At 39.9% G+C, this 23,515-nt stretch overlaps 1 protein-coding gene across 1 annotated transcript; it reads right to left on the bottom strand.

Moving 5' to 3' along the window:
- Nucleotides 1–280: 280 nt before the first annotated feature.
- Nucleotides 281–23,505, bottom strand: LOC111234405 (sodium/potassium/calcium exchanger 3-like). Its single transcript, XM_022762483.1, has 17 exons — nucleotides 23,050–23,505; nucleotides 16,946–17,056; nucleotides 9,485–9,561; nucleotides 9,257–9,331; nucleotides 9,080–9,164; nucleotides 8,401–8,504; nucleotides 8,250–8,324; nucleotides 8,131–8,156; nucleotides 6,158–6,211; nucleotides 5,888–6,030; nucleotides 5,582–5,748; nucleotides 5,271–5,499; nucleotides 4,858–5,024; nucleotides 4,483–4,597; nucleotides 4,238–4,350; nucleotides 4,024–4,089; nucleotides 281–2,887 (listed from the first exon to the last, which is right to left on the bottom strand). The coding sequence occupies exons 1-17, from the start codon at nucleotides 23,150–23,152 to the stop codon at nucleotides 2,777–2,779; spliced, it is 1,821 nt and encodes a 606-aa protein (XP_022618204.1). The 5' UTR covers nucleotides 23,153–23,505; the 3' UTR covers nucleotides 281–2,776.
- Between the last annotated feature and the right edge of the window lie 10 nt (nucleotides 23,506–23,515).

The raw sequence follows: 23,515 nt of genomic DNA, 5'->3' as shown, positions 1-23,515 counted from the left end.
TAAGTGTGTTTAAATGCAACTACACTTTTAAACTGTCGCTAAAAAAGAAAGTATGAATATTAGATGAAACAATTAAAGGTTCTGAGACAATTTAGTGGGAAAAGGGGTGAATACGTACTGTCATCCAAATTAAGTATTTCTCCAGTTCAAAGGGGAGAATGGTTTCAATGAACTGTCGGTATGAAGTCAAAACTAATTTCAACAATTGAGAAAAACTCAATCAACTGCTTTTACACTCACTAATTTGAATATTCAAGCTATTCATTAAAACATTGTTTTGTTTTTTTTTTACTTAATTTCAGCCTGTAAAATAAGAGTCTCATTTTCTGTGTGTTTCAGCATGAAATAAGGTTGAGTGTGTCAATGAATCAATACTGAAATAAAGGAAAATCTTAGTGCTGAAAAGATTCAAAGATGAAAATACAACTGCAACTGAATTAATTAGAGTGCTAGTCTGATGTTACAGCCTTATTCCACTAAACAGTGACAAAATATGCGTTCATTCTGTTATAATTCACAAGTAGGCTACATTGTTTTTTTGTTTTTTTTAAATATCAAAAACACCACAAAACTAGTCTCTGTCAGACATTCATTATCGTAAAACTATGTAAATTATTTAACATTTACAAACAGTAAAAAGTATTGTCAAGTAGACAATGATAATAATTACACAGCCATTTGAAAAAAAAAAAAACCCTCATCCCTTTGGTGGAACAGATCTTGAATTCATGAGTAAAAAAACTGACAGCATGTCATCCTCAAAAAATCTAAAAATTATTGTATTACGGGAATGAATCCAGATTGTTGTGCTTTCTTACAGGACAGAAGAGCAGCTGGTGTACATGAATATGGAATATGCAGCATTATTCGCTATAACACACACACCAGTATATATGTGTGAGTGTATATTGTTCTGTGTCCGTCCTGATCCAAGTTTGTGCAAACTGTAAAAATGTTCCACCAAAGTGAATTAGTCTCATAAAATGTACAAGAAACAATACAAACATCGATTGTTGTACCTAAACGTGAAGTATTACAACTAACCTGCACTCAAAGTCAAAGTTTGTGACACTCATAGAAGTACATTATATATTAGATTTCATAGTAATAAGACCTAAAAATACTGTAAAACTTCTTACGTACATTAAGCTGTACCAATACTTGCTTATAAGTAGTGAGGCAAAATCGTCAAAATATTGTCACAATAATGTGCATTTTCATATCAATGGTTCTATTCTAAAAGTCTTCTGACACATACACGGTGTCCTTTATTGTAGAACTAATAAGTACCTCACTGTCTGTTCAGAGGTTCTTCGCTGTAATTCAGTGCCACCTGCTACATTTGAATGCATGTAAATATTTCCACACTAATGGTAAAGTCAGCTAGGGTGTACATTCAAAACATACAAGGGTATTCAAACCTAAGGCCGACAGACAATTCAATTAATCTGATGCATGACATGGCAGATTACAGCACTGCTTCTTCAAATGAACAACATGAAGAACATCCATTATCACCACAGCCGCATTTGAATTCCAGCCTCTTGTCACACATCCTGGTCCCTGACTTGTTTTGAAGACAATTTGTTCCGTACTGTAGCCTTGTGGGGTTTTTAACGGGTAGTCTCACTTTAACGGCTCATTTCACCTGCAGTAAATCATAACTGCAGCTGTCTGCTGCTTCTGCATACCCTCCCAAAACTGTTTGATTAGTGTCTCTAAAAATCCTGAGGAGCTAATATGTGGATACAGCAGCAGAGAAGATGCAGGATAATAATGGTACATTTCTCTATTGGAAATGACTTTTGTTTACTGTGTTGTTAATTAAGCCAACTAGCGACCTAACAATCCTGTTAATTATTTGCTTGGCTGCAGCAGCATTCACAATACGAACATTAATATTATAAATAAATAAATTGAACAGTAGACTCAGAGGAAAAGAACTGCAATAGTCCCAACAGAACAAGACGTTTGTGTCATTAAGACCTCATTTAAGATCACTGTGTGGAATATTAACAATTAATGTGACATGTGTCATGTACATCAACGTGTTAAAGTGTGTATGTGTGTTACTTCTAATGGCTTATTGCTCTAATGAAATAGTATTAGCACATAATTTATTCAAAAAGTAATTATTAAGCAGAAGCAGTTTGGATTCGTAGCGTGTTAGCTAGTAGGCTAGTAAACTAATTTGGCAGAGTTTTAGCGCAGCTGACCTTCTTCAAAATTGCTGCTTTTCGCAACAAATGTTCATAGAAAAGGCCGAAAGATTCATTTTTGTACATTCAAATTTAAAAACAGGCATGTAATATAATGTCAAATTTGTCATGGGATGTAAACTGAAATTTTAGCTCAGTTATATTATATAATTATTATAATATCAGTTAGCTGTTGCATAGCCACAACACTGTGCAGAAAACCCAGCTAATGACGGCCAGAACTGTTTTTTTTCCTGTTTCATCTTGGCTCAACAATCCAGCAGCTTCCATCTGCCATGTCATTCAATTTTTTGGTCAGTCACCCAATTTGATACATAATCGACTGACAGCTTTTGAACAACGACTGTGCTGTTGATGGATTTCAGTGTGTTTGTGTGGTTGCATGTGTACAGTATCATCCTAGCGACTCCTATTGAGGTGCACAGAAACTCTCACAAGGAACACAACAATGATGTCACTCTTTTTTTCTTTTTTTGGCTTCACAAAAGAGGACATGTGGTAGGAAGGTAGGTACTCGGCATGCTGGCTGACCGGGTTTGACCTTTGACCTTAAGGCCTCACATCTGCCCAAAGAGGATGGAGCAGAGCAGGAAGATGGCATAAAGAAACATCAGACCCAAACCCAGCCGGCGATCCAGCTTCCAGTGGTTCAGATGAACACTTGTCACCTGCAAGCGGAGAGACAGTGGTGAGGAAGGAGCGATGAGGAGCATGAGACAACTGGATATTAAAGGATATTAATTATGAATCCTATTGCGTTTAGTAAAGCAGGTTATTGTTAGGAGAGTGGACATATAAGAGAGACAGACCAATACTGAATTTTTGAGGCCAATATTGATATTTTAGGGTTAAAAAAAATTTAAAAATCCAATAACCATCATGTTTATTTTTCTTAAAAAAAAAAAAAAATTAAAAAAACTATTTTGATGAGCATCCCTTAAAACCTTTTTAAAAAAACCTAAAAAAAAATTTTTGCCCACATGGGGGCAGTGCAACAAAATGTAAATACAACATGGACATGGACAAAGTTGGGGAGAATGTGCTAGCAAACAGTCGCCTACTAATGCACACTAGTTGCCGACTTCATCAGTCATCTGTTTGCCGCTGGGCAGGTAATGTACAGTGGATTAAAGTGTAAACAGCCACCTGCTGCGACTAGAAACAAAACTGACAATAATTGTCGGCGCATAAAAACAAAATATTGAAGTGACAGAAGCTGATTCCCTGTAGAGTTAAGAGGAAAGTCAGGTGATGATTATGAGTGACAACTGTCACATTACACACAGTCACTTGATCCATTGGTTATATAATAATATAGTTTTAAATTTTAATAATAAATAATTGTGACCGAGATATGCAATATTTTATAGCTGAAACAGAGCACTCTGATGGACAACGTGTTTGGAAAGTACCTCACACATATAATTGGCATTTCTGTTCAGCAATTTTGCATCTGCTAACATATTAACTAACACAAATATTTCTGCGATCAGCTAAAATTGGGTGATGATATCGGCTTTTCCCATATATCTGTCAAGCTCTAACATGTAGTACAAATAATCCTGAGGACTTCTAATTATATGACTGAAATTATTTTAATGACATTTCAGTTATTTCATCAAACGTGTTCTGTCCCTTTCATGACGTGACCACAGGACATATTTGCATGCAGATTTGTACGATACAATGAGGTGAGAGATGGAAGACACTTGACGTCAAACTGTCTACAACATCTTTATCTAAAATGAAACCCGGGCAGACATGAAAACAACTGTGCAATGTTTAGTATGTTTTGTTTACTCACTGTCAGAAACACAGACGCCAGCAGCAGGATGACAGAATACACCAGCCCTTTATTATTTATGAAGACCTGTGAGAAAAAAGTGTCACAGTTTTATTACATCTAACCCAAAATCTCTGCCTTGGTAGCTCTCTCACACACATGCACACATCAGTAACCCAGGAAAGGCAGAAAGAAGAAAGGACTCATATAGTAGGGAGATAAAGTATGTGCATACTGATGATCCGTGGTCCACCACAAGGGTACGCAAAGCCCAGGGGAAACCCAAACCCAAGAGGATGTCAAAGATATTGCTGCCTATGGAGTTAGACACAGCCATGTCCCCCATGCCTGAAAAGAGATGGGAAAAGTGACAGAAAAGTGCTGAATTGAAGCACTTGCACCACAAAGAGAAGACAAGCAAAAGATCTGGAGTTGGGAGATTCAGAGTTGTACTCTTTTTTTTTTTTCTTTTTTTTTTACCTTGTCGAGCTACAATATTGTTTGCCATGCAGTCTGGCACGCTGGTCCCTGCTGCCAGGAAGGTTATGCCCATGATGTAGTCTGGGATGTCTAGAGTGAAGCTGATGATGGTGACCTGATAGAAACATTAGGACACATCAGGGTCAAGTATTCAGCTAAGTAAGTAAATAAGTGTGTGCCGCAGTATCGTCACCTTTTCACAATTCATCATCTACAATGTACACAAAGGGAACATTTTGCGGTGACATGCTAAAAATAATCACTCTGTGTTGAAACAACAGCGGCCACCCCTGGCATCCGTTTGTAGGTTTTTTTTTATTGTTTCTGTGTTTGAGTTCAGTATCTGTCAGCAAGGCATATGTCCTGCCTCCTTACCATCCACACCATGAGGTAGGAGAACACGGCGATCCACAGGGTGGAGGCCACAAAGGTGACCATGAACCAGCGGTGCCAGCGTGGCAGAATACAGTTAGGCACAGTGCAGTAGAGCAGGAGGCCCAGAGGCCATGTGATCACCCACTTCACCCGCGCACAGCAGCCACCTGTGAAGAGCAGGAAGTCAGGCCCATCAGGATCAAGTATTTAATCAATCAATTAAAAGTGACTTTTTATCAGCCGAGGAACAACACCAAAATATCTCAGGCACAGCTTCCAGCAGCTTGGAAGTGACACAATTGTTAAAGTCAGTCGTCAAATTGTTTGATTAAACCCAATAATCCATCAAAAGAAACAAATCATTTCAAATCATCACTTGTGGCTGTTAACAACTGGTGCTGGATCTTCCTCACCTGGTATGCGCACAGGACTGAAAATCCCATCTTCATCATCTTCCTCCTCCTCTGGCTGGCACACCTCCACCCCTGGCTTGTCTGCTAACTCTGCGTCTCCTATCCCTCCTCCATTCTCCAGGCTGCAGGAGCCCGTCCTCTTCAGGCTGTTGCTGGTTGACCCGCCTCTTGACCCGGGGCCCGCCTCACCGGCCCGCTGGTTCTTCGAAGTCCGGATCAGCCTCTGTCTCTGTGAGAGCGGGAGCGGGAGGTTTTTGTTGGGGAGCTCCAGGGCAGATTGTCTTATGATCTGTGATACTTGCGTCACGTACCTCACTGATGAGCATGCGTCCTGCCATGGAGAGCCTGGTGCGGGGGGAAAAGTGGGGTGTGATCATGATACGCAAGCCGGCCTCAGAGAAGGACAGTTTGTGGGGGTTGAGGATGAGAAGCTCATCCACCATCATGACCGGAGGAGGCTCCTGACCATGGGCTTGGCCTGTGAAAGAGGTGTGAAACACAAATAGCACTCCATTTACATTTAACACACTGTTTGAGATCCCAGGAAGCATTGACTGGCAGCAAAAACAAAAACCCCACAGACACGTTGATTAGCCTGAGGTGTAACACCTTCTGACCTTTGTTGAGCAGCACCATGGAGGTGTTGCAAGCGGAGGCATCCTCTCCCATCTTGTCCTCTCTGGGATCCTCTGATCCGACGCAGCACGGCCTGACGCTTCTCAACTGGCGCGTCACAAACGCCAGAATCTGGGAGTTGAACCTGCAGCCAAACAGGTACCTTGTGTTTATATCCATAGATACAACAAACAGAGTCCGTGTGAGTCAGAATGACGTGTATGTGTAGGCGTGATGACTGATGAGGAAGTTTGGTCTCCTGGTAAACTTACTTCATGATTATAATGTAGATTCCATACATGGTCATGAGGAGCAAGGACTCCCACCTGCACAGCAAGCAGTAGATTTGTGTTAGTCTAGTCTGACATACAACACAGTTACACAGTTGGTGTTTGCACTGTAAGTGAACCTCCATTCGAAACTGCACATCAAAGATACATACTACATAGTATAGTTAACCTTTACTTTTGCTTTAATCCTACTGTAATGCCAGTGGTGTGTGTAATGCCTTACATCAATATAAATGTGTGAATAATGTTAAATATAATTCATTTTTAAATATTTATCATCTGCTTTATAACATTCCTTATATTTGTTGTATAAGAAACAGAAGATTTTTGAAAGATGAAAAAAAAAAAGTTATGTCAGGATTACAGTACTTTACATATATATATAAAATAAGAACAGCTTTGGTTATTTCTGTATTTGTGTTTTTATCCTTGCTTTTCTCACTGGTTTGAAGTGGCCACGGCTCAGGTGGAAAAAGCTGATGGTGGTTGTTTGCTTCAGTTTTGTTTGAATCAAATTGAACCCACACAGCTCTGATGAAGCAGATAAGTTTAAAACTCTTAATAAACTGTTCATGTAACTCAAAATGTTTCTTTTGAGAACTTTAACTTTGATGATTATGTATTTAGTCATGAATATTTAATGCCAGAGAAATACATTCCCCGACAAACACCCGAACTGAACTCATGCAAACAGCTGCTTCACTTGGTCAGACACTAGATGACCGCTGCTGCACATGTGCAGACTCATATCTCAGATATTCTGAGCATGCAGTGATTTGGCAAAGCCAACTAAAAACACAAATCTGCCACAGAGCATTCAGAGGAACAGTGGTCCAGGTGAAATACAGCAGGACAGCTTTGGCTCAGCGCGCTGCAATTCAATAACAGTCCTCCATATATCACCGATGAATGCTCTGGCCCAGCTGACATTAAGTCCATGATTAAATCTGTTCTTTCATTAAAACCATTGACACATACAACAATGGCCCCTTTTTATTTTATTTTTTTTTAGCAACAGGCCTCAGGTCGACAGGATCGAAAACATTCAGGACACCTTAGAAGCTAAGCACCAAATGAGCCTGTTGAGAAAGAAAATCTACACAAAAGAAATCAGCCATTTAATCCAAAAGTTAAGCTTCAGAACCACCGACTGTATGTGAAGTGGCTGTTACTAATGACACGCACCTCCTCCACACAAACTATACAAATGAAAAGTCCTTTTAAAACGAATTCTAAATTGAACGTGTTCTTCGTCACCTCTGCCGACTCTGAAATACAGGTAGCTGAAATAAATGTTCAGATGTATCATTATTTGCCGAATACAAATCAGGAACCATATCGATGTAACATGCTCCACAATCACTGACTATTGAACCTGCTGACACCTTCATCTTCATGATTGTAATAACAGCCAATTGAGGAGGAGGTTGTGACATCAATCAAAGCGGGAGAGGAAGGAGATGAAATTGCAGATCTGTTGTCTGAGTACAGATAGCTGCTGTAAGAGTGTCTCTATGGAAATGGGATCACATGATGAGCACTGACTGTGATACAGAGCGTTGTATATATTCAATACATTTTTAATGGTATATAATTGTGAGTTTCCTGCTGTAAATGAGCCTTAAAGTGAGCCTGAAGTAAATTTCTGTGACATTTGGACGATTCTCATCAGCATGCCAATGTCGTCACTGTGACTTAATGTTAACAGGGATGTCAGCTCCTTTATCCATCAACTGTGATGATATAATGCAACTCCTTATTTAATCAAATTCCTGGCAGAAAGTTTGAAAAGCTTTCAAACAAGCTGAGCCTTGCGGGCGAATCCAAACTGATTTATTCAGTTAGCATCAGTGAAAACAGTGGAAAACATTGTCTCGTGCAGGCAATCAAGCATTTACTACAACATTTATTCAAAGCTAAAAAGTATGAACATATTTCAAGGTATATGGACTCACCAGACAACTGTAGCATCATAGATAACCTAGAGAGGAAACAAAACAGATTCTTTAAAGCCCAATGTGGAAGAGGAAAAGCTTAACACTGATGGATTCTTTTGGTGAAAAGCACATCTCACCATGATGAGAGTCAGTACAGAGAGGATGTAGTAGGAGGAATCTCTAAAAAGAGACCACCATGTCAAATGCACAGTCTGGAGAGAAAAGTTAGAAATGTTAGTGTTCAATTTTCAGTAAGAACTACATGTAAAATGATGGGTTTTTTCATACCTGGCCCGCAAAGATCCCACTCAGGCCGATGATAACCAGGATGTTGAAGACCGCAGAGCCCACGATCGTGCCGACTCCGACGTCTCCTTTGGTGATGAAAACACCTGAGGGTGGGAGGCACAGACGGATGAGAGGAGGTCAACTGTGTCGCTTTGTTTGGTTTCAGATGAGATAAAAAAAAAATCCCCTCAGTCTGTCAACACCTATCACCTTCTGTGCGCTGTTGTCGATCTGCCTGGCGCACACACGCACACACACACACACACTCACACACACACACACACACACTCTGTGTTTTATTTACTATGTGCCTTCTCAGTTGGATGTCTCTGGTTTAAAGCAATTTGTGACAGAAAACTTTCCCGATAAATTTGACTCCAAATCAAACTGATTTACAACATTTATTAAAACATCTGAAATGGAGAGACAGATTTTTCTTTTTTTTAAAAAATCAAGGCCTGAAAATAGGAAGGGGTATTAAACACTGATTTAAATCAAGAGTGTAGTTGAGAGTTGTAGAAGTTTAATTTAAATTAGACTCCACTGACATCTCCTGGATGAATTTGGCACTGCAGCGACTGAGAGGACGACTGGAAATTCCAGCATTTATGCCTTCAAATGTTCGGAATAAATTCTGACAGGCTCTCTCAAAACGGTGTAGACTGGCTGACCTACTAACCAATAAGAGAGGTGAAAAGCTCGGGAGCAGAGCTTCCTGCAGCCATAAATGTCGCCCCAGCCACATCTTCACTGAGCTGCAGGTTCTGCAAGATTAAAAAAAAAAGAAACAGATCAAAATATAATTATTAAATATATAATTCATTTTAAGAAAAGCATACTGATCGTTTTTCCTCACCTCAGATATTTTCTCAAGGGAAGGGACAAAGTAGTCATCACAGACGATGGCCAGTGCGTAGAACATGTAGATGGCCTGTACGAGCACAGATAAGAGAGCGGAGGGACACATTCACATCCTTCCTGTTATGTAGGTCTTTCTTTGGAATATACAATGTCAGATCTTTTGAGCGTTTTGAGTCAAGGATGTAAATAAAGTCAAGAAACTGATTTTGTGTGAAATACTCACGCAGAGTGCATGCAGAAACACAGCCCCCTTCTTCCTCTGCTCCTTGGTAAAGATGTCCTCTGGAAACTCATGGATGGCTGTTGGGGGGGGGGACATGATAATAACTAAAGACTACATTTCAAGTTTAATTTTTTACATTTGTTTTTTGTAATAACACAATCTTAATGCTATCTACTGAAAAAATGTGCAAAAACAAATGGATACTGACCCAAGTGGTCCAAATGGTCTGTGACACATTGATACAACTTCTATAAAGTCTCATTTGCTCATTTCAGTCACTAAGGAATAGATTAAATAGGGAATAGATTACATATTTTACTTATTGTCCTCTTGCTTGTGACATTTTTTTTCCCAGATGAAATATAAGATGCTTTGTCTCCTTTTGATTTCTGATGTAAAGCCTCATTTTTAAAGTATTACCTTCTTTCATTAAATCCTCAATCCTCAGTCAAAGTGTATAAAGAACAGTGTTATCATCCTGTGTGTCTCATTTGAGACACAACTTCTAACAGATGTAGCAAAAACCCACAACGTCTTCTGGACACATTGTTTGTCTTGCACTCAACAGTGAGACAGGAAGTGAGGTGGAAGTGAAAGTGGCAGCTGCTTCCTGTCCTTCCTCGAGTGTAAAAGAAATGGAAAACTGTTAATGACGGCTTAGTGTCCCTGTGTTCCCTTGACGTTCCGCAGAGAGTGTGCGGCGAGTGTGCGGTACAGCTCCAATTTACAACTCTGAGCCGAGCTGGATGAATTTAAACTATGGGGGAGCATGGAGCTATTTATAGCTCTTCTGCTGTGTGAGACAACAGTGGCTTGACAGGCACACAATAAGCACGGTGCAGCCGTCACGATGCACGCTGCACGCTGAACCGCGGCTGCATGGAAACTGAACAACAGACTGTGTGGATTAAGATTGGGTCCCTTGTGATGGGGGATATGAGATGTGATCTTTGACACTGCAGTGTCAGAGACTGAGAGGAGGAGACCATATGGTCCTGGGGAGGGGACAGCAATTTGGTCGTGTTCAGTTAGAAAATGTAAATGTTTGTGCACTGATGTTTACACATTTGTGTCACTGCCAGAGTGAAGCGCTGCCTGTCTGCTTGCAGGCTTGCTGTGCTGTAATATACATCTTTTCAGGGCCTAGACTTGAAGTGAGTTTTTGAGGGTTGACAGGGGGCTGCATCTCTGTTTTCTGCTCTCTTAGACGACTGAGGAAAAAGCCTATTTTCTCTGTGTGCCAGCTGTTATTGCAGGGCAGGGCTCGTGCACTAAATCATCCAGGCTTAGCATGTAAACTTTGTGTCATCTTATTGCACGAAACAGAGGCTGGATGTGAAGCTGCACTATATGCGTCTTCTGAAGCAGCCTCTCAAGCTGATCAGCTGTTGGACATCTGTGCTCTCTGTGGCCTTATTTCTTTCACCTCCCTCTTTGCTCCCGGTGTCCTGTCTAACTGCACTGGAAGACTTCCAGTCTCCTTTCTGCCCCAAAACATAAACTCCCAGGTTATGCTGTAGGTAGAAACTCAGGGCTGCAATATGCAGCTCAGATGGACGCTTTGAAGAGTTGCTCTGGTGAAGGCAGTTGCTATGGTGACCCTCTCCCCGGGGGCAGCTTTTTTTTTTCTTCTTTTTTTTTTTTTTGATGGGTGGCAGTAGGAAGCCAAAGGCAGGGCGACTGCGTGAACAGTGAGAAAGGGGGGAGGTGAATATGTGTTTCCCATGGTTAGGGTTTATGAAAAATGAAAAAAAAAAGAAGTGACAGCAGCTCTGGACCGTAATATCTAAAAATATTTATTTTTCCTTACAAACCCTCAGGAGAGGTCTGAGAGAAAGAGGGAGGGGGGAAAACGGCACAGAGATACATAGAGACAGAAACAGTGTGCTGGTTTACTGAAGGCTGTTGGACAGGAATGTACTCTGCCAAGACTTTTACGCTGTGGTTTCACAACACAAGACCACAAACTGAAACACCCGCATTACACAGGACTGCACATTTGCAACTTCCCAAATCAGGAATATAAGCCAGATGTGCCATCAGCTCGATTAAAATCAGTCATTTTGTAATCAGAGGTCCAAGTACGACGTTGACGTACGGTTACGGCTCCGACAATAGAAGTCACTCTGTACTCAGACCTCTAACATCACTTCTCTCTGTGCTTGGTGGCTTTTCACTGCCAGAATCACAAACTGCTCCCACCGTTCAATCACCTCTGATCTAGTTCTATCTGTCACAGCAGTTCACATATCTTTGTTTCATTTCTACACAAGCTGAAGTACTCCTCAAAACATAATCCACAAGTGTAAACAACACCATACATTTCCTCAACCGTCTCACACATTTATGGCTGCTGTGGCTTCTGCTGTAACATGAAGAACATCACTTCCTGTGTAGGAGGAAGCAGACAAAGGGCAAATGTGAAGCTTTAATAAACTGGCTGAACTAAACTATGTTACCATTCATTGATAAAAGGGTAAAAATCAGCAAACCAAGGAACAATGTTTAATTTACTAAATGAAGAGGATCCTAAATCATCACTCTAATATGAACAGCTTCTAGTGCATCAGTAATTCTGTACAGATAAGTTTATCTTCCTTCATTTAAAAACACATCACTTCATTTCACAAGATATTGAAGTTGTGTGACATTTCTTCAAACTTCCTGCAACGCTTCCATCTTGTCAGCTGTGAGGCAACATGGAACAAACTGTGTCAGTAATAAGTGTATGTAATGCTGAGTGGGGAAGACCTCCCCCCAGACTTACACTGAAGAATAACTAAACAACTCTTTGGGAAATAAAGTTTCTTGTGAATTAGTTTTTGTGTATTTGAAGTGGATCAAGACAGTGATTTATTCAACTTCACAAACCAAAATCTTACTGAAAAGATGTGAAGACCACCGGGTCAGTGATCCTCTCTTAAAAGAGGGAGGTCTGAACCATCATATAGGAGAAATGCTAGGATAGCAATGAATTGTTACAACCCAAAGTATTAAACATATTTTTTTTTCATACCACCTGAAGAAGTGAATAAAATAAACTGGCTCTTCACTGTTCACTGCATGAAATTCATGGATTTGCTGTGGGAGTGGGAGAATTATAGAAAATTTGAATATCAGAATTTCTTTGCCCTAAATTGTGAATATGATATTACTATAAATGAAAAATACAGTGTTGATTCCATCTCTGTTAAAAGCTAGAAAGAATACGAATTTATACACATTCTAACAACTGAGCTAGATGTGTTGAACACAAGGTGGATTAAAGTTGAAAGATATTTACTTGAAAATGAATGAAACATAATACCTGGGGTAGGGCTATTGTTAGTTTTTCATTGTTTGTTTTTCACTCTCTTTCTCTTGTGTGTCATGATTTTCACACTCATTGTGTTTTGCTCTAAAACTTTATACTGCCTTTGTTTAATGAAAAAGATAACTAACAGATATAGTAGAATTGTTTGTTAAGAAGGAAAGCGTAAATTTGCTGTAATGCATCTGCTTTATGGTTAAACACAGCATGAGTGTCAACACTATAAAACTTTATTAGCTTTTAATTGACTCCACAACATTTATTGCAATAATTAAACCCTGTTGTCTATTTCAAACTCCGGCAGTTACGAGTTTATTTTGGTGTAATTTGTATCAGATAATAATGACAGAAGACAATTTCAGTTTTAAGTTTAAGACAGCATTGATGTAAGCTCCATCAAAAAGGTTGTTTTTTTTAAAAATCTGAACTGTTTATGTCGCAATGTTCACTGTGCATCTGAGTGATGCACAGATATTTGTCATTATCCCAATATGTATATTATGTGAGCGCTGAACAATAAAGCCTGTGCAGCAGATTAGATTAGATCTTCAAGTAAAAGGTCAATGCCGTGCAAAATTATCTGAAGGCATTACAAGTGCTGAATGACAGGCAGTGGGCGGGACTGAATAATATATTGATCTGAAAGTCTGCAGGGGTCCTGGAGTCAAGCTATGGTATTGACTGGCACACTGAGTAAAGTCGTATCATGAACCAACCATACACATATACACACACACACACACACACACACACACACACACACACACACCTATGCAACACCGCTGCATTTTTCATGAGGAATCAAAAAATAAATATTTCATCCAGGTGTGTAATGTAAATTCAATTATGCATTTGTTCTTTGATTTCTTTCCTTTGAGGCAGTTTGAATACGTCTCTGATGAAACGGCAGCAGCGCTTCAGACCGCACTAACAAACACACCACAAACACACACACACACACACACACACACACACACACACACACACACACACACACACACACACACACACACACACCTCACGTGTCAATAAAAACACCAAACATCATGTTACATTGTTGTGACAGAAGTGAACAAAAAAAAAAACTGCTGGGTGTAGCTCTGCCGGATCATATCGATCATGCTAAACCATTTGTCGTCAGCTGGTTAAACAGATTTAAAGTAAAACGTAAAGTCAGAGGAAACAGTAAAACATCTTCTTTTCAATGGTAAACAGGACTTAAGAGGACTTTTATGATAAACCTGACAGTCAGTTTTAGCCGCTGCTTTTTTTTCCTTAAATGTTGACTTGTTTTTGTGGGCAGAAAGTAAAAGGGACTGAACAGGATCCAACCGTATCTGCTTCACATTTTCCACAACCTCACATGGCTACAAATAATGGCCACATTAACTGCTGTTTGCTTTGTGTGGCATCCATAATCTGGCTGTCCTGATAAAAGTCCAAGACCATTTGAAGACAATTTGTGTTAGATTATCTGCCAGCCTCTCTTTTTCAATGCTTTACCAAAAAAAAACCCCCCAGAAAACATGGCAGTGGAAAAATACTATTCTCAGCTGACAGTCTCTTGCCAAAATAAACAACATAACAAGCCTCAGCGACACACACAGTATGAGCCATTTACTTCATTTACATTATTTGGATTCATTCACCCCTCCTTCATCTCCTCACAGTCTATTTTTAGTTCTTTGCTTTGCACTTTTAATGTTTGAAAGACAGAATTGTCTGGGTTTCAAAATTTAGCATTCAGTTGCCTAGCAACAACAGTCTCCGAGGCTTGTCAGCTGAAGGCGGATCAAACCGTCTCCATCTTGTTAAGTAGTGGAAGGATGAAAAGAGAGAAAGAGAGCCTGGGGCTGGACGTTACAGTGCAATCCCCAATATAATATCCCCCGAGGTCCAGGGCAGGTTTTTTAATCACACTACAGATTATGCAATCACTGTCAGACGGCCTGCTGAGGAACAGGGCGGCAACCTGGGCCTGGAGCCGTACTCACTGCTGTGTCTTATACTACCTGTCCAGCTTTTTGTTCGCCTGCTTGTCTCCCGCTGGAGACAAGCAGGCGAAATGAAGTACAATGAAGTATCCAGCCGCAGTACGCTTGTGTCCTTGTGAGAGATAATGAGGGAGATCTGTTTGCAACCAGGAACTCAATAAAGGTTAAGTATGTTATCAGGTAGCAAAACACAAATGGCTGTACAGAGAAAATGGAGCACTGGTGGAGACATACACCGAGTCTCATTATTTTCTCTCTCAAGTGTGGGGAAGAAAAAAAGGAAAAAAAACTCTGGTGTAATATCACAGATGAGGATGTGTGACAGCAGCGGGACAGTGAGGTGCCTGTATTGTGTGAATTAACTGCAAGTGCCAGATCAATTGTCCCTGATGAGTCAGTATTCATGCACCTCTCAAATATAAGCTCTCCAAAAATATAACTAATAAATTATTGGTAATGTCACTGTGGAATTCTCCAGATAAAATTATCAGAAGCTCAAAATGGAGAGTTGACGTTTGGCGATAAAACAGTGAATTAAATGAAAACTAAAATCTCTGGTCATACAGTGGATAACTGAGCAAGTCAAGGCCAGACGTCCAAACTAAAAAAATGTCTTGATACAGAATTTATCAAATTACTATAAATCAAACCTTACTGACTGGATTAAGAATAGCCATGCTGTGCTAGTGTCGTGTGCACATTATGTAAATAAACTAGGATGCCCTCACATGATGATCTTTCCCAACTGCTGTGATGAATAAGATAAAAGTGAAAGGTTCTGGGAAGTCTCCAAGACTTCACAATGAGTTACACTTAGTATTTTACTGCCACATGTGCACGTCCTTGCTCATAGAAGGCAAGCGTCATTCACTCAAATCTATTTTTAAAAAGCTGGCGATTATTCATTGTGTGTGTGTTTGTGTGTTTTTTATTGGTTACACACCCTCAGAAGGCACACCTGAGGTGCCAGGTTATTTGCATAGTATAGAATTAGCATAACTTGACTTGCATCAATTTCTGGGAGAAATTGTATACTCATTTGCATACAATACAACATTGTGACTGACAGTCTAATATTAGCACAGCCGTAGAGTAAATGCAAATGATCTGAAGATACAGAATTGTATATTGTCAGTGAGGCAAAAGGTTTTTCTTTGTGCAGCTGTGTTATTTTATCTACTCAGTGCTATTCTCCCCACACAGTTCCTCTCTGATCTGAATTTTTAATAATAAAACTGTCAGCTGTGATGACTGCGGCTCATGTCAGCCAGCCAGCTAATCAGCCTGGGAACCAGAGAAACACGGGTCTGATTATTGCTGTCGATTGGCTGCATGTCTCAGTAATAAATTGACAAAGAGCAGTTTGAATCTGTCCAAAATCTTCACCGTGCAACCACACTCGAGGAAAATAACTTGGCATCTCCAAAAAAAAAAAAAAGACAACCTGAGAAAATCCAATCTGACTTCACTCTCCTTTCAGCCTCCTCTTTTGTGCTCCGTCTGTCTTTTCGAGTATTTCAGAGCACACGCTTGACACTGACTACACACTCCTGTCAACTAACACAATGCTTAGTCCGCATGACCTTTCAGTTCACCTGCAGGGGAGAGGCAGAAATGGTACACTCCGCCTTCCTTTACCGTTTACCTGCATACACCACACACATGCACATAATGTAGAAAAATGACACCGCTAAACCATTTGTGACTCTCCACATCTTCTGAATAGTCTCTCAAATGAACTTCCTCACCAATACAATGCACACCATTGCCGGTCATGTTGGGTGTGTGTAGTTCCAAATATCATACCATGAATTAGGCATGTGCAATATGACAATATACACTCAGTTGTCAGTTTAACAGCCCAGAAATAAATCCTTCCTTCCTGTATTGAATTCACTGGATAAGTAAAAAAAAAAAATAGATAACCATTCCTATCTGCTTGTCTCAATTTTATCGGTTTTGAGAAAATGTAAAATATCACAATACATTTCAGCATTGTGATGTAACATTACATACATGTTTATAGAAGATATTATCCATATCACCCACCCCTACACTGAATGATAAGGAAGTGCTTGCAGACAGTCTGGGGGAGTTTGCTGGTCTGTCCTGGAGGAGCAGATGGCATCTATCCAGTTTAAAAACACAGTGACTCACCTGCTCGGGGCTGATCCAGGCTCTGGTTGTCTGACTTCTCCTGCAACAGCCTGCGAGTCCATCGCAGCGTCCCGTCATTCACGCCTGGCCAAAACCAAGAAGACTCCGCCTCTGTTATAAAACGGCACCAGAGTCATTTTTAGTGCAAAACCAACCTGATACAATTTTTAAAAAAAAAGAAAAAAGACCTCACACACTCCAGCTATGGAAGGTAACCTCTCTGCTTTGTTGCAGAGAACTAATTGATTTGTGCGTCAACTATTCTGATAAATCAAATCATTATTTCAGTCACTGTTCAAGCAAAAAATGCTAAACATTTGCAGCCTCTCCATTATGAGGATTTCCTGATTTTCTGGTCTTATATGAAAGTAAACTAATAATAATGAAGCCGATTACATCAATAATCACTAATTGCAGCTCTAATAAAATGTGATACAATATGAAACAATGCCCAACACAATTCCCTAGAGCCCTCGAGCGTCTACAAACTGTTGGTTTTGCTGACAAACAGATTGAAACCCAAAAATATTCAGTTTAAATGGACAAAAAACAGAGAAGAGAATCCTCCAATGTGACAAGGTAAAACTATCAATTTTTGCAATTTTTATTTCATAAATCATTTTAAACAATTAAGTTTATCACAACTGTTGTCAATTAATTTTCTGTTGAGAGTAACTGTCAGTTTTCTCAAAGAAAAACTGAACTACAATAACCAAACAATCTATTTCTTATTTTATTAGTTTGGCTTTTGAATTTTAAAAATGTACACTTGTCCACCATCACCCAAGAATTGTTATTGTCCCTTTTTCCCCCCTTCTAGTTATTGTCCGTAGAGTTATTCTTGAGTGAAGCGAGGACTCGACGCACTGCAGTTTCATGTTTCTGGCTCTGGGAGATAAGAGTATGTTCAGTAATTCACTCTACGCTGCCGTCAGCTGTCCTGAGCCATCAGCACTGAAGTCTTTATGGTGTGTATTTCAGCTCTGTATTTCATTCCTCAATAGCTAATCTCTGTGTGGGTTTCAGTTTTTACGGCTTTACTAGGGCGATAACCGAGGAACTCCCCACAGATAGATCTGTCTCACCATCTCCCTAACGGGAAAAAAAAAGATACAGATATACTCCACTGCCACCCACAGAGATCTTTCCTCCGAGGGCTGAGAAGATGGTGAGACGATTATTAAGCTCCGTACTACACACTGTCCTTTTATTTATGAAGCGGCTTGGTGTCTGTGTCTGATGCATTTCGTGATTGCCAGGCGCTGTAGAGTCCCTTTGTACCGTACAGCTCAATGAGCCTATTTCAGGAGGGCAGCGGTCGTGGCTGAGAGGAGACGTGAAGGCTTTCATGTTGAGGCATCAAGAGGAGCTCAGCTCGTATGAAATTCAAATGTGTTTCTGCCACAGATGGCTCGGCACCATTTTCACACTTGTAAGTGGGAGGAGTTTCCAACACCTTAACCACATCTCATCTCATTAGAAAAAGCTGAAATAAAAATGTGTGAGGCTTATTCTATTTTTCTCCCAGATTCAGATTTTATGAACTACATGGTACTGAGCACAAACAACATAGACAACACTGATTATTGACAACTTTACAACTGAAAATTAATCACTGATTGATATTGACTAATCATATTGTACATTTGGCAAAAATCTTTCCATCTTAGATTAGCTTTTTTTTCCCTATTTTATTTCATTGCAAATTGATCAACTTTGGGTTTTCACCTGTCTGCTGGACATAAGCTATCAAAAGCCATTACATTGGAACTGTGATGGGCATTTTTCACTACTTTCTGACAATTCATATACAAAATGGTAAATCATTTCATCTAGACATTATCCATTAATGAAAAACAATGTAGTTGCATTGTTAATATTGAGGAAGCAAAGGCTCCCAGCACAAATAAAATGCAGCACAAATGACTTGTAGTTAGGTCAAAAACATTCTTCAAATATTAACCTAATTTACATAACTTTAGGCTTATCTAACTAAAGCTGTAATAAACACTAAATATAAAAAGTCCTTTTACCCAATTATTCACTATGTTTGCATTTGAAAATTGAAATTCCATGCAACATTTGTCTCCTAGACATTTGTCATTGGAGAAGTTGGACTCTCCGGTTCCTTTCCAAGCCTCTATATCTATCAGTAAGTTTGAGGGTTCTGGTTATGCTAATGTTAAACCGGGTTTCCCCCAGGAAAAGCCACCGCAGATCTTGATGCATCTTGTCATGTAATCAACTTAGTTAGTAAATGACAACCTGAACAATAGAAATATATGGTATTTGCTGTGTCAGATAGCCTGTTTGACCTTCTCACTTCATGTTTTTTAATTAGTTATTATGACGTTAGGCATTGCCTGACTCTAAAGTCACAATAAGCTGTTCTAAAATGGACATAAAGAACACAACCTCACACTTTCAATGCATGTAGCAACACTGTCTTCACTCTGACCCTGACCTTTGTCCTTGTTTATGACTTCTGCTTATAGTTGTGGTGATACGCTAACTTAAATGTTGGCGTGATTGTTCCTCTGGGTAAGACTGTCTGCTAAAGGCCTAAAATGTAAATATAAAGTAAAAAGGTTACAGAGGGATCAGTGATGAAATCTTAATCCTGCTGCCACATTCCTCAACATAATGCTGGTTGAATGCAGGAAGGTAAGTATAAATAACATCATGCTAAGTGTAAATAACATAAATCATAATTCATCTCTTTACACACACAGACTATGGGGAACCTTGGAGAAGAAGCTCTGTGTCACAGACTCAAATGTTCATGTTGTGACATTTATTCACAATGTTTTTTTCTCATTCTTAAGGCAGCGAAGAAGTTAAAATCCCAGGAATTCCTCCGGTTGTGACCATGCTGACATGAACTGAATGCTGCATCATTGAATAGCACCTATTTAATTCTTTTTTTTAAAGGCCTGAAAGAAGAAATCATTATTTGAAACACTAAAGTCCAACGCTGTACTCTATCATCAGTTCCATTCAGGAAAGACAAACCACTGTCGCCTCCTTCTTTAGCAGAAACAAGACATTTAATCCCGTCAATCACACATTGACTGGACAGACCGGCTTCCTCAGCTCTTACCACAAACAGGTTCACAGCCTCCACTGGCCAAGACTGCAGTCTGTGATAGTAAATGTCTCTGACTGTAAAATCCTCAATAGTGGCAAAGCAGGTGAGCATGGCTGCATATGAAACCTGAATCTATAGATATTACTTTGTAAAAAATAACAGAGTGTTGGACTGTCTTTCAGTCCAACACTCTCACCTTCCATGTTGATAACAGTGCAGTCCTCCAGATCTCCACTCTGACATTCAGACTGAACATTTACTAAGTGTCATGTTGCAGTAAACAGAGAGCTGATGAACATTTGATTTTTTCAACAACCTCTTCCTGCTGTAATAGGCAGCTCTGATAAACCCAAGTTAGCAACCAGCAAGCTAACATAGCAGAACACTTAGCAGCTAAGGAGTTGCTTTGTGTTTGCTGGAGTAACTGTTGGCTACCACATTCACTATATCAAATTCAGAAAATAAAATGTTAATGTATGTTATAGCTTTTTTTTTTATAACATCCGCTACTTGTAAAAAGCTATTCATACTCTTTTTGCACTTTGTGTGCTGTCAGACCGTCATGACATGGGACCACACAGGTTTTTATGTGTCAGCTGTTAGACTCACTGCTGCTGTGACTTCTGAATGTTTTGAGATGCTTGCTTCTACAGACGAGGGTCGGCCATCTTGGAGATATGTTGGCTAGTGACGCCCCCTTACCACAGACTGGCCAACCAGCACAAACAATTCAACAGGTTTCTTTGTTTTCTGCTTTGTTTTTGCTGCTGTCTGTAGGGAGTTCCTTGTACTTCTTCATTGCTTTCAGCAATGTTTGTTGCTCTAGCAAATTTTTCTTTTTGGCAATTCTTGCTTGTACAGTTTCCCTTCATGTTCCTTTGTGTGACACTTCTGCAAATTTTTTTGTATCGAGTTTGTGATGTTAAAATACACTTGTAAATAAATTGTTTTGGATTGAAATCCAATCTAGTATAGTTTTTTGACATAATCAGACTGCTGTTGATACAAGTGTTAGGTCAGGACATCCATAAATGGTCATACAAGCAGCAGCTTTCAGGATGCTACAGCATGTGTAATATTTTCCAAGTATTACGAGCGTAACCCGCCTGTCGCCATTACAAACAGCAGACTACATGCTTTGCCCTGTGCTTTTATGTGGTTTAAGTTGAGCAGCCTTGGTCTCGGTTCAAAAAACCTCTTCTGGTTGATGGCACACTCATAATTTAAAGGTGAAGTATAAATATTAATGACACGGCTCATTCACCAGGACACTCTTCAACGAAGGACAGCATGCAACACCCGGATGAAACCTTAACGTAAATCAAACACTCCTGATGGAACAAAAAGTTCACTCATTCATATCGTTATAACGCACATGGGATTACAGAGGAAAAAGTTGGTGGTGAAGCTGCTGATGAGCCTGTGTGACGGTGTGTGACCATATCAGCAAAGGTGATGAGAGGGTAATGAGCTGAAGGGGGAGGGGATGGGGGGTGTGGTGGTGGTGGTGGTGGTGGTGGTGGTGGTGGGGGGGTGATGGTAATGCCAAGAGGTGCAGTGCTGCTCGATGAGACACTAAAGTATCAAACTCAGACTTCACTCATTTGTTTTCTCATGTTTCCACAATAAAAGAAAAATAACCTCATTCTGGCCACTAACGGACACTAATGCGACCGGGAATGATTACACAGGTTGATAATTTTACGGAGGAGATATAGTGAGGGAGAGGTGGGTCTATGTGCGCATGAACTGTAATACTTTATCTGACATGAACTACACTGCATGTCGTTTTATAGATGTGTTGTTTTCACTTGTCAAGTTGATCTTACTGTGGGGATGGATGAGGAATCAGTAGGGAAATCAGGAAATGGGGATTACGTCGAACATATGTCTTGTGTATGAAATTGTGTAATATTGCGTCATGAACTGAATGACATGACAGTTTCTGTAAACCACATAATTCCAGATCCATAAATCCATTTATCTATTATTTGTCTACGTTTACAATTTATTTAGCTGAATGAAAAACACATTCGCAGCTACAGTGACAACCTGGCAAAAGGCAGAAATGAAAAGGGCAGCCAGTCTATTAAGGGATAAAGCAAGTATGTCCACAAAAATGAATCCTTGACACGTCCAGTCATATACAGTATTTCATCTGAGATGAATATATGGCTGCTGAATCTGCAATAACCTATAACTGAACTTATCCCCTTATACATGCCACAATTTGTGTCTGCTTTATGTAATGTGGGAACTGTCACATTCCTGCAGTGTGAACAGAGAGTGGCCAGAAGGACAGAAGGTTAGCAATCATTTTAGAAAATAATGAGCTAACATTTGAATATTTAAGCAGTGCTTCAGGTGTCTAAAAATACGCAGCAGGGTTCATCACTTTGAAGACAAAGCTTTGCTTTAAAAATGACACATTGCTGGAGAATTGAACCTTAAACCTGTGCACCTGCTTATCTTACTTACACAATTATACTAAATTGTCAACTAGTTTAACAAATGCTCTTCAACGAAGCTCTTTGTTAAGACCAATGGTTTTATATGGATGGATATGTATAGAACGGTGTAAGGGTAATACATACATTCATACATACACACACACACACACACACACACACACACTATATATATATATATACACACAATACAATATATAAACAAATTAATTTCCTTATTTTTGGTTCTTTTGGTTTCTCTTTTTACCACTGTCAGTTAATTATTTAATATGTGATGATATGATCTTAATATAGGAGATTTAATATTATAGTTATTTAGCATCAGCCTAAAACGTGGGCTCTTGATGGCTGCACCTCTCATTCTTCATGTAAATTCAATGATTAATACTGTGCATATATGATAAAGTGTATCATGTTGTTTTTTTTTGTTTGTTTTTTGTTTTATTTTGATATAATATATTTACTTTCCTGTGCATATAACAATGTCCATAGGATTATAATTAGGCTCGCAGGCGCGCGCCGCCTGTAAATCTATATTAAGGTCTCACCTGGTGCCTGGATAACCTGTGTGAGCCAAATGACGGCGACCAGCCCGACTCCACAGCAGCAGAACCGCTGGAAGGGCCGCCGGTGCCTCGCCGCTGCTCTCATTCCTCAGCCGGCCGCATATCCACGAATACACATCTGTTGCTCTCTTTCCGACACTTGTTTCACACTTTTTCTGCAAACAGCTCCGAACAAACCTCCTCCAGTAGAGGCAACAACAGCGAGCGACTTCTCTGCCAAGTTGTGTCAAAAAAAAAAAAAAAATCCCCGCAGAGACGAGCCTGGTTTTCCCCTCCGGACTCAGAACAGACGCCGTGCTGGTTCACTCCGCCGAGCCTCCGGGTCGCACATAGCGAGTAAACGCGTAAAAAAAGCTCTCTGCGTTCATGTGTACAGTCTGAAAGGTCGACAGCAGATCCCACAGTGAGGTGCAGCAACAGGAGGCGACATGCTCTGAGCTCTGTGCGC

Source organism: Seriola dumerili, unplaced genomic scaffold (assembly GCF_002260705.1).
Source record: "Seriola dumerili isolate Sdu_G_001 unplaced genomic scaffold, Sdu_1.0 BDQW01000449.1, whole genome shotgun sequence".
In the NCBI taxonomy this organism is placed as follows: domain Eukaryota; kingdom Metazoa; phylum Chordata; class Actinopteri; order Carangiformes; family Carangidae; genus Seriola; species Seriola dumerili.
The sequence above is the reverse complement of the archived record's forward strand: the minus strand, read 5'-3'. Positions and strand labels throughout refer to the sequence as shown.

Bases quoted from the DNA above. Each gene is read 5' to 3' on its own strand.
- LOC111234405 (XM_022762483.1), bottom strand. From the start codon at position 23,152: ATGAGAGCAGCGGCGAGGCACCGGCGGCCCTTCCAGCGGTTCTGCTGC. The intron at 4,598-4,857 runs GTAAGGAGGCAG...TGTTTCTATCAG, and splicing joins CCTACCTCATGGTGTGGATG to GTCACCATCATCAGCTTCAC. The intron at 2,888-4,023 runs GTGAGTAAACAA...CTCCGCTTGCAG, and splicing joins TGGCGTCTGTGTTTCTGACA to GTGACAAGTGTTCATCTGAA.